At 32.9% G+C, this 12620-nt stretch overlaps 1 protein-coding gene across 1 annotated transcript in view; it reads right to left on the reverse strand.

The window, feature by feature from the left end:
* Window positions 1–12620, reverse strand: part of LOC149911015 (uncharacterized) — a 73167-nt gene that overhangs the window by 42291 nt on the left and 18256 nt on the right. Inside the window, exons 8-14 of the mRNA XM_090120002.1 lie at window positions 12084–12169; window positions 11696–11916; window positions 11233–11307; window positions 11043–11147; window positions 9913–10922; window positions 9367–9424; window positions 2812–8619 (exon numbers count right to left, since the gene is read on the reverse strand). Coding sequence (XP_089976128.1) covers window positions 2812–8619; window positions 9367–9424; window positions 9913–10922; window positions 11043–11147; window positions 11233–11307; window positions 11696–11916; window positions 12084–12169 — 7363 coding nt within the window. The remainder of the gene's footprint in view (window positions 1–2811; window positions 8620–9366; window positions 9425–9912; window positions 10923–11042; window positions 11148–11232; window positions 11308–11695; window positions 11917–12083; window positions 12170–12620) is intronic.

Genomic DNA, 12620 nt, shown 5'->3' on the forward strand with positions numbered 1-12620 from the left:
TTCATGAATACGACGAATATGATAAATAATAATCGATTTATACTAGCGGTCCGCCTCGGCTTCGCCCATGGTACCTACATGTTTAAACTATCCTATCTCTCAAGTTGGATCGAACTGAACATGGTGTGCGAATTTTATTATAATCGGTTAAGTCGTTTAGGAGTCCATTGAGGACAAACATTTTGACACGAGATTTATATATGTTACCGGAAATGTATGAAATCAAGGAATTGTATACAATTCCTAGGAAATGTGTACAATTCCGGTACCATTTAGGAAATGTATAAAATATTGTTTAAAAAACTATTTAATGCATGCATATCCTAGGAAATGTATAATCTTCCTAGGAATTGTATACAATTCCAATATCGTATTAGGAAATGTGTAAAGTAAATGCTTTCTGTAATAAAACACGTTGTTATTTTTTTTTATTATAGCTCTTATTGATACAATCGGGTAACAGTCATACCGTAAAATTGTAATAATATTATATTCATATTATTATCTTACTAATTAACATTTTAAAAATCAACTATCTAACTTTTAACGCAAATATCACAAAATCAACTTATATTTATTCTTATAAAATCAAATTTTCATTTGGCAAGTAATCAGTCCCCTCGTCCCGCTGTCCCCGCGTATATTTGGCGCAGTCGGATTGTATAATCCGCCGTATTATATTACGGCTAGCTGTTTTAATATGCCGAAAATTCGTATTTTTCCAAAATTCTACAAAAAGACGGTCGCGAGCCGACGGAGCCCCACTTCGTGGGGCTCCTATTTCTGTGTAGTTTTAAAAAACACGAACCTAACCTAACCCACCCCCTTATCTAAAGCAAAAATTTCTGATTACGAATTATCGGCATAGTTACTACAAAATGCCGACCGTTTGTAAACGGCCAGATTATATACAATTTGCCTGCGACATATCAATATCTTAAATGTTTTACATTTCCGATAGCTATTTAGGAAATGTATAGATTTCCTAGGAAATGTGTATAAAATAATTTATTTCACACATTTCCATGCGATTTTAGGAATGATATACATTTCCTAGGAATTGTATACAATGACGGATTACATACATTTCCGGTAACATATATATTAAGATTACCGTATCGTCAAGAAAGTCGTGTAAGTTACAGGGACTCATAACTCAGGGACTAAAGAATGGCTGAAAGGGATTTGATGATATTTTAAATAATTATTGCTAACAATTAGAAAAACTGCATGTACTACCCATGCAGTGCCGCGGCGAGCAGCTAGTAATATATATTAAAGTATATGGTTATAGCATATAGTTGTTCTACGGTAAGTAGACATTCTTTGTCTCCTGTGGAAACAAAGAATGAGACACGATGAAATCTTTTCTTTGGCAAAAGACAACTTGACATGTGTTATTAAATGGTGGTATGAACTTCAGTTATAACACAAATATTAGTTCATTTTTAATCCAATATTGGAATCATTAAAATAATTTTACATGTTGGTTGGTATAATCATCTTAATAGATGGCATGGGATATCCCTTAGACACACAAAACCTGAATAAGTTAAAAGTAGATTAAATTCGATTGTTGATGCGGGATCAAGGATGGCCGAGAGGATAGGCTTCTAAAATCTCGTCTCGTGATCGAATATTTTCTATTCTTTAAAAATGTATCACTAACTGGACGGATTTCGATAAAAATTTACAGTAATATAATATTATGTTATACATCAGAATAAAACATGACTTGATTTTCTTCTGTAAGTGAAACCACGCGACACTGCTTGTTTAATGTTCTATTAAACAAAAGGTCTAATGAATTAAATGAGGTTATTGTAAGTAAAAGAAACTATTTTTTGTTTCAAAAATTATTATATTTGTTAATTCACATTGCTAATCTGGAAAATTCTCGAAAAACTGAAAGCCTCCTTTCTTGATATAAGATGATCTATAATTATTAATAGTAAATAGCAATTACATAAAAAAATATTCATGATATTTTGTGCAATAATGAATAATTTGCTGTTTCTTGTCATAATAATAATTAATAAGGGAAGTTTCAAATCTGTTTTTTCTCATTCAGAACAAATTCTTCATTAATATTTATGTAATATTTATTTATTTTACCCAGTTTTCCCCACCTCTCTACTACCCGGGTAGTCAAAATCAATAATAAAAGCATACTCCTAAGATAAAATACTCGGAAAATTATCAAGTAAGTATTTTCGTTTTATAGCCATTATTTTTTCTTGCAGTTTAGCGAGATGATAACGGCAATTGAACAAAAGGAATTCGTGATATAAAGCAGGATTGTAGTATCAGTACACTTACCCATCGTATGCACTACTGGCTGTATAACCTCAATAGATTGATCTTCCACACTTGTTAAATTAGATTGATGCACGCTGGGTTTCTCATCATCATAAGGTTGCGTTTGCTCATTTATAAACTCATTATTTACCTCAAGTACTTGTGATACCGTAACACCAGTCTTAGCTTTTTGTTTTTCGGGCGATAGTTTCGATGGAATTACAGACTCATGTTGTAAGCATTCATGTTCAGAAACTATTAACGGTGTTATGGACGGTGTTGTAACAGTGACTGTTTTTAATTTGCTTGTGTGAGTAACTAATTCTTCTAATTGAGAATCAACAATATTTTCTACGCACTGTATGTGTGGTAATGGAGTAAGAGTTGTTGTGGCATTGACGACCATATTATCTGTTTTTGGAATAGGTTTCGAAGAACACTCATCGTTAACTTCAAGAACATGTATCCCTTCCACTGTTGTCATTGATAAGGAGGCCTTATCACGAGGAGAACTTTGTTTAAAGTCAGTTTCTGTTACATTATCACTTACTATAACATCTAATTGAGTGATCGGTAACATTTCGATTGTATTGGATTTAATATTTTCTTTATTTATTATTTGTTTTTGAACATCCGTTATTTGTTCGTCATAAACTACTTCAATTTGTTCTAAAGGATTCATTTCAGGAATCACTTTTCTACCTTTGATTGGTTGGTCTGACTCAATTTTTAACAGTAATGGTATTTCTTGAGTAGAATTTTCAGAAACACTAAAGCTTACATGTGTTTCCAAGTCAAGAGAAGCTTTCGTAAGGTTAGGTTTATACTGGTTTATTAAATCGCCAGTATTTTCAAATAACTCCGGCCTTACATTTTCTATACTTTGTTGGATAACATGACTCTCAGTAGCTGTTCCGTCCTTAACAGCAGCAACTTTACTTAACATTTCAGTTCTTTCCTCAGTGATTACCTCAGTTTCTTGAACAGGTTGCAACTCTGATAAACTTTTTTCAGCGTATAATTCCTCACCTTTTTGGTGAACTAAATCTTTAGGCACATCGTGAGTTATATATTCTTGAGTAAAAATGTTTTTATGAGTTTCTACATGAAATTGTGCTTTGCTTTTTATTGACATCTCTTGGTCACTTAACTTATCAGTACTTTCCATAAATTGTGTCATTAACGTTTCCAAAACATCTTGTTGTGGGACCGATGTTTCTGTTGCTTTTACTTTTGTTTGTATGAAATTTGGCAATTGTTCAGGATGTTCTTGTACAGTTACTGTACTTTGATTTGCCGCTTTTAGACTGTCAATATCTGCCTTGACATTAAGCACGACGTCTGAAGGGATTTTTGTTGTGATTTCCTGAGCGTGCTCTAAAATATTTGGCTGCTCACTATACAGACCTTCTAACACAACACGATCTTGATGAGCATTCTCAGGTTTATTAAAATCTTTGCATATAACATCTGATTCAATCTCCATTGGAACATTTTCAAATGTTAAAATATGCTTAGCTGTTATTATACCAATATTATCATTTTTACATGACGGGAAAGTATCAATATTTAAGTTTTCTTCACGTTCTTTAACTGATACATCGCTCACAAAAACATGATGTTGGGGTTCAACAACTAAATTTGATTTAACAACCTTTGAAATATCTTCAGCTGACATGTATTGTTCAGATTCTTTTGTTAAAACTTCTTGTACTTCAACAGATGAAGTTGTTTCAATAGTTGAGGTACAAGTTTGACTTGGTCGCTCAAATACGCCATCAAATAAATTTTCTTTTTCTGTTGGTTTTACTTCTATGATTGTCACATATTTTGATGTATCAAAAGTAGCAGTAATTTGACTTGATTTTTCGAGTGCCGTTTTTGGTAAATTAGTTTCTCGTTCTAGTGGTAAAGTTTCGCATACACTAAGATGATCACCAGTAAGAACATTTATAGAAGTGCTATGTGACTTAGAAGGCTCAATAATTTCCAAATCCTCATGTAGTTGTTCTGGTTCTATTTTACTCACATTTAGTGACTTAAAAGTCTCTATATCCATAATGCCGCTAGTTTCTTTTGCATTATCTTTTTCCACGAAAGCTGCTTCTGTTTCTGCAAGTTGCCACATTTCCACATTTAAGTGCTTATGTGGACTTAAATTAACAGCATTTGAAACAGCTTCGGGTAGTTTATTAATTTTAAGTCGTTCTTCTTTTTCAGCTACGACATCTTCCATTACTTTTATACTCTCAGATGGTCGTAGATTCACATCGGCACTACTAGTTTTCAAATCTTCAGTCGAAAATATCTCCTCCCGCTCGTTAAACACAGTTTCATTCACTTTTATTCCAGAATTCACAACAAAATCATGAGCTACTGATACCGTTTGCTGAGTAGATGGTATGGTGTTCAGAACAATTTCTGATTCTGTCGGTATAATTTCAGTTACATCTAAAGATTTATGTTCCTCAATGCCTCCTGTTGTTTCTTTAGACGCTGGTATTACACCACTGTATGGTTTTTCCGTTTCTAATATATATTGTTCAGACTTCTCGATAGCTTCTTGTAGCCCCTGACTCGATATAGCACTAGCTGTTGGTTTTTCTGCTATACAAAGTTCTTCACTATTATCATGGGCAATCACTTCTATATTTAACAACGACTGTTGTTGGTTAAGACTAACACTTGCCTTCTTTACATTAACATCAGAGATTGCACCAGGTATGGCATTTTCTCCTTCAATGAATTGAACCTCCAATATTTCCTTAGCCGTTAATTCAACAAGAGCCGTTTTCGCTTCCTGGTCCAAAGGTATTTTACAAGGAACAAATTCAGATTCTGTATCGCCTTTGAAAACTTGGAATCCATGAACATATTGCGTCAACTCATCTTGTGTACGAATTGCATTAACAGTCTTTTCCAAGATTTTCGGCATACCTTCAACATCATTGGAGACTATGACCTCTGTATTTACGGTGCCGCAAAAAGGCACAAAACCAACGTCGGCATCCTGAGTCGGTAGTTTAGTTATTTGTTTGCAATTATCGTCCACGTTTTCCATAGTTTCAATAGAACTTGTTACAATGGCTTGGCTTTGCATGATTTCGCCAGTAAGTTTATTTTCCGATATTGATTGCTTCGGTATCATAAATTCACTTTCCACTGGCACTACTTCAGTACTCTCTAAGTGGTGTGCTGCAACATGTGTCATGATGGATCGTTGTTGGTCAATATCATTACATGAAATTTCTTCAGGAACTTGATTTATAACAACCTCCTCAATTTCAGGAGCTTTTCTATAAATTTCATCAATTTTACCAACTGCCGTTTTAAGAGACATATGAAAATCTTGAGCTTCTTGTATGTTATCTGTCTGAGACAGAACTTCGGAAGTAATTATACCATGATGATGGCTATGTAATATATCAGCCTTTTGCTCATCTGGAAATTGTGGTAATGACAATTTCAGTTCCTTTTCGATCGGTACTTTTTCATTATATTCTGGCACTCGCAAACCACTAATTGTTACAGACGGCTTGGTTGCTTGTAATTCCCTATTATCAGTTTTTAGCAAACCCTCATGCATGTTAACTAAAACTTCTTCTTGTATAATAGCCTCTGTAGTTATTGTGTCACTTTGTGCGATTGCTTTAGGTAATATTTTAGAAGCATTAAAAATGCAAGGTTCTGTTACTGCTTTATTCTCTTCTATGAGCAAAGCCTCACATTCAGATATTTCAGTAGAAGCAGTAAAGTTGACGGGACTTTCCCTTAAAAGAGTACTTTCTTTCTCATTGAAAATGGTAGATGTGACGCACAATTCCTTATGCGGTATATTTTCAACATTAGCCTGAGTTTGTTTGGGCATATGGATATCTGACGTTAATGAAACACTGGATTCGGCTACCGTTTCAGAAGAGACTGCAACTGGGTGTCCAAAAACATCAGAAGACGCGCTATAGCTTTTAGGAGAGACACTTTTATCATAAGTGCCTTCTTTTTCATTATGTACTGTTTCCATTACACTAACAATATCCTGTAATGGAACAATTTCTGATGTAATAGTTTTTTCATCTGGTTTTGTAAAGTCTTGTAACATTCCTTGACTATCCAAGCATTTACTTTCAGAAACCATAACTGATGATAAAATATTTTGTTTTACTAAAGCTTCTTCGGTGAGAGTAAGTGATAAATTAAATTCATTAGCGGATTCCCCAGAACTAACTTCTAACACTACAGGAGCTTTGTGATTTACATCCATGTTCATTTGTGCTTTCTTGTTTTCACTAGGCATAGTTTTAAAAACATCCTCAGCAACATTTGGTACTATTTCGCTAATATTAATACTTTCTTTTTCTGAAAAGGTAGTTATTGCTTCATTTTTAGGTATTTCAATACGATCAAACTGGCAGATTTGTTCACTTACTGTTGCTTCTGTTACTAACAATTCTTTTAATATATCTCTTTGCTCCGTGGCTGTATCTGTTTTTTGCTCGAATTCATTTAAAAGTGTTATCTGATCAGCAGTAGTTATTATTTCGGATAGAGGCGTCTTCAAATGATGTGTTGGTGCTTTAAGCGCAGTATTTAGCTCAGGTGTTTTATTAATGCCAAGATTTTCCGCTGAGTCAGAAGTTTCCGTTTGTGAAACAGTTAAAGACATGTTTGGAGTAAGCGAAACTGTAATATTTTCAGGTTTTTTAAATGAATAGTTCTCTGGAATTTCTTTATCGTGTACAAATGGTGTGCTTATAGTTTTAGCGGTCTCCGTTATAAAAGATTCTGTAGCAATCTCATCTACCTTCTTTTCTGAGACCATAAACTCATCCATTGGTGAAATACCAACAGTTTCAGACATTATAACTGGTTCAGCAACATCCATTTCAATATTTGCTGTCATGGATGGTTTATCATCTTTAACTGGAAATCTTGTTTCCCGTTCATGAACTTGAACTTCTTCCGTTATATTTTTTTGTAATGCTGTAACATTCATCTGAGCATACATCTCATTAGCTAGTTTTTCCTTTTCCAGGCTATATTCGGAATCATGAATTTGCGTTTCAACTTTATATGTGTGTTGATGTTCATTAAAACTAACATTAGCCAGTTTTTCCGCGTACTGGGTTGGTTGGAGTTCGGATTCTTTAATGTGTGAAGTTGTAATTAAATTATCAAGGCTAAAGTGAGTTCTTATATCTTCACCTACACTAGCGTTTGTTGAAGAATCGCTGAATGGTTCTAAATTTCCTTCTTTTTCATGGGGAGTATTAGTAGAAACGACAATACTATCTTTTGAGATAAGGTTTAATTTTGCCTCTTGTGAACTTGGTGCTTTTGGAATATCAAATGCGCTCTCTTTTTCTTGAATATTAAGAATTTCTGTTGAAATTTGATTCGAAACTATAACATCTTCTTTAGCCATTTCAGTTGGTACTATTAATTCAGGGTAGTATTTCCCTGATTTATCCTCTACAAATACTTCCCCGACTTCTATAGATTCTAATAAACTAAAGTTAGGTTTTGGAGTTACTTTTTTATCAATCTGTTTTGTCACCAAATCTTCCTCTTTATCATTGGGTTTTACTTCTTCTACATTCAAGCCAGAAAGAGGAGAAATGGTAACGGCAGCAACAGACTCTTTTATAGAAGAATCACATATAGGGCTTTCTTTAATTGGGGCAAATTGTTCTGTTACCTTAATAGCATTTTTTAATAAGAGAGATGGTTTTGCGACTTCCTCTTGTTGATCGAAATTTTCTACTTGACCTACTGAAATATTAACAATAGTTTCAGAAGTTTCTACTCCTTCAGATGATACAATATACGTATTTGTTACATTCTCGTTGGTTACGTCGCTTGCTAAGTATTTTTCAACTGAATGTTCTATATCTATTTCAGTAACTTGTAACGGTTCAGCTTCAGTGAATGTAGACTTAATGACATGTTTTGATTTTGAATTTATTGGTAAAGGTTTTTCATTTTCTTGTGACTGCTGCATATCATTTATGAGGGATTGATTTGTATCCAGTTTTATAATAGCTTTTTGCTCATTTATTTCATCGGGAATAATGTTCGTTGCTTCACTGGATGGTATAACTTCAATCAGATTTTCATGGAAGTCCATGGGCAAACTCTTTACGAGAGGTATTGGTTCATCGTCGAGGGAAATGGTTTCTTCTTCTTGTTCAAATTGAGTAACATCCTTTGAACGCTGTTGTCTTGAGCTTTGTACGATTTCAGTAACACCCTCATTGTGGACTTCAGATGTTTTAGACAGTTTTGTGTGTTTTTTGCGTTTTACTTGTTCAATTTCAGTGTTATCTGTGAAATACAGTATAGTAGATGAATTGTACGAAATTTTAGAAACAAAATAATATAATAATTACAAATATAATAGTACTGGATAAGTAAATTTAGTATTAATACACATAAGCTTTCTACAGATTTACAATTGTTACATAAATGTGAATTGGTACTTACTTCAACGATTAGCCTAACTACATTTTATCCAAAAGCTCACAGTCTTGAAGGTAAATTGCTGATGATAAGCTGAATTAAATTTTATACGTCATAATTTGAGTGTTTGGTGCAAATTAGTAACCGCATATTAGTAATACCGCAGTAAAAGCTGTAAAACTTTAAAAGTCTATATTTTTAATTGTTCCGATAGATATATAGATTAAATATGTGCCATTTAAGTACATACTTATACATAATTGACAAATTTTTAGTATTATAATTGCAAAGCCGTGTTATTAAAATTAGATTCTAATTAATTTATAAATTATTATGTCCGAAGTTAATTAGCATGAGCCAACATTCATTATTAATTAATAATATATATCGCATAAAGTTAAATAACCTACCTTTTTTACTTATTTTATCTTCCGATACCTTCAGTGTGTCTGAAAAAACATCAGAATAAATTAAATTTAAGACTATGATTCCACTAAAAGGATTTATAATATTACTATTGATTTTAGAGGAGTAATTGTTGAAATTCATTTTTTAAATAATAATATATATGTATAATACAGGATAATGTAGTATATTATGTATATAAGTTACCTTTGTGAATTTCTGGGGCATGTATTTCAGCTTTTTCTTTTACTTCAGTCTCTATTGTCTGAAACCATATAATACCACGATAAATAAAAATTAAAATAAGGTTAATGGGGCAACAATTCGTTTTTTTTTTGAAATAATAAACTGTGTATTTTTGTAGTAAGAATAAAATCGTAAGGAGCACTGAGTTAATTCATAATGTGCTTATACTCAATTATGTATTGTCAAAAAATAAATATAATAACACAAAATAAAACAATGTAAGGTCCTAATACGGAATAATTGTGTCTTATAATAATATATGAATGGATTTAGTAATTTATTGACTAGCTTTTGTTTTTATAAGTGTCTAAAGTTTGCGAAACATAAAGAAAATCGTGTTAGTTACACCACGTATAAACCGACTGAATTGATTTTAATGATTCTTGTTTAGTTGAATTTGTATCCACCAGGGTTAGGATAACTAACTGATAAAAATAAAATTGCGAGAAGATAATATTGTAGTACATGTTGTTTACGTTGATTATGTGAAAAATGCAAATGAATTACCTCACGCGCTCCCTTTTGTTCCCAGGAACGAGGCGTGAAATCTTCTGGGTACAAATGAGCTATTACTTCTTCCACTGAAGCATGTTTCATTTCCACCATTTTCATGAAAGCTTTAAAACCAACCTTCGCTGCAATAATATCCTCGCTTTCCGCAGTTTCTTCCGTAAGTACTTCTGTAATAAGGGCCCCGTGGCCCTGTCTTTCCACTAATTGTACTAATGCCGATTGTGATTGTGGTACTCTCAATGAAGGAAAATGTTCCGATTCATATAAGATTTCAATTTCTTCAACAGTTACACCATTTCTTAACATATATCCAATAGTAGCAAGCTCACGTAAGGGCGACTCGCCGGGACCGAATTCCTTAGCATTGATTACTTCTAATAATTCATTCACTTCTGCGATCAAATGTGAATCAGATAAGACTTTCTTGGTTTGTATTTTTTCCAATTTGTACGAAGTCTTTTCAAATGAATCAACTGATTCATCTTTAGTATCCTCAGATGTTATTATATAATCGTGAGGAGTGATCTTTGGTTCAATATTTTCGGGTTTTCTTGGCACAGATTTCTTTACTTTAGTCTCAACTTTCTTGGAAGTGGCAACATCCACAGTTTCAACATAATCTAGTTCCTTTACAGACATGATTGCCTTCTCTTCTTTAACTTCTACTATATGATCAGGCTGTTCCATAACATCTACTTCTGTTTTGATTACGGACGAAGATATTTCTTCAATTAATGTTTCAGCTTTAGCTTCTTCTATTGTGTCCTGTTTCAGTGATTTCACTCTTTTCTTTTTAATTTTTTCAAACTTTTCATCAGCTTCAAATACTTGTAATGTTGCCCTTGTTATTGCCATGCCAACATCACTCACTGCTTTGCAGCTGTATGTTCCCTCAGATTTCTTTGCTACTTTTTTAACCTTACATATAGTTCTATTATCCTTAGTTTCAATTTGGAAGCTGCTATCTGTCATTATCGGTTTTTCATCTTTATACCAAATAATTTCTGTAAAAAAATGATAATTATTACTCAAAGAATAAATCTGACTATTGCGGTATAATTGAATCGTATAATTAATTCTATCATCATAGGTTACTTTTAATGAAATTACATAAATAGTCTCACCTGGCCTGGGGTTTCCACTAAATATAGCATCAAACGTCACGGTTTCTCCTTCCTGAACACGTTCAGATAATATATTTTGTACGAAAGTTGGAACTGATTGAGTGGCTAAAAAAACACCAGTAATTATAAAATATATTGTGTTCAAAATTTTACTCATTTTTGTACATACATTATAATATAAAAAGCTAACCTTGTAATGCAGCTTGTAATTCTTCCATATGTGTTACCCATTCGGGCTTCCTGTATTCCTTTGTGCCGATAAGACCTTTAACATAAAATAATGTTATAACTTATTTATATTGCGAGTTATTAGGTATATACATTATACTATATATAATTATATATATACTCAGTGTTTTATTATGAGTCATTTTATTCATCTAAAAATTCTTGGTGATCGTTTTATTGCGATAGTGTGAAATCATTATTATTATTATTTTGTGTTTCGTTCGTTTGTGTAAATGTCAATAGTACACGAAATCAGGGGATATAGGATAAGGATTATTTAGGGCAGTACTCGCGGAAGAAATAAGCTGAAAAATATAACCAAATACACAATTAGAATATGATAATGATCAATACAACGATAGATATGAATGTCATTAGATCGCATAACTTCTAATTTCATTGATCGATATCTTCTATAAACTCACTCTCAACGGATAATGCAGCTACTGTGGTAGTTACACCAAGTGGATTGTAAGCCTCAAACTTTATATCTCCTGTGTCTTCCTGGAGCACTTGAGGAATAATCAAAACAGATGTGCCATCTTCCATTTCTTCCATTTGATACTGCTTGGAGTGCTTTATTATAACCCCTTTTTTCATCCATCTTATCTGAGGTTTTGGTACGCCGACTGCTTTAGCTTCAAATCTGTGAACAAGAGCAGAGATTCACCTCGTACAACATATTCCGGTATCACAAATAAATTGCACATTGATTATATTAATTGCAATAGATCAAGCAAAATTTGATTCTGTAATTCTTTATTAATAAAATGTACAACGCTTATTTCATATTTCAATGTATGTTAGTATTACCTTGTCAATTCGCCTTCATTTGATTTCACCACCGTTGGCAGGGCTTTAACTATTTTCGGTGCAAATTCTTCGATATCACTTGTTTTCTATAATTAAATAAAGCATAATAAATATATATTTTTTTGCATAATTTAAAACAGAGTTTTCTATTAATAATATAAATTGGAACTAGAAAGAAAGAAACAAATCAGTATCATTAAAAGTTTGTAGGCTTTAGGACATATTAAATACTAGCTTTCCGCCCGCGGCTTCGGTCTAAAACCTATTAAATTATATACTAACCCCTTCCTCTTGGATCACTATCTATTTAAAAAAAACTGCATCAAAATCCGTTGTGTAGTTTTAAATATTTAAGCATACATAGGGACAGACAAAGCGACTTCGTTTTATACTATGTAGTGATGAGAAACAGTAAACAAAGTGTAGTTTTGGCTCAATGGTGAGGACATCTGACTTAATATCGATTGGGGGTCCGAGACCAGGCTTTACACAAAGTAACCAACTTTTCTTGGCAGAAGGTACATGGTTCTTATAGAA

The sequence above is a fragment of the Colias eurytheme genome, chromosome 1, assembly GCF_061535395.1.
Source record: "Colias eurytheme isolate Ceu_HAF_F1 chromosome 1, ilColEury1 Martin Lab GWU primary, whole genome shotgun sequence".
NCBI classification, from domain to species: Eukaryota; Metazoa; Arthropoda; class Insecta; order Lepidoptera; family Pieridae; genus Colias; species Colias eurytheme.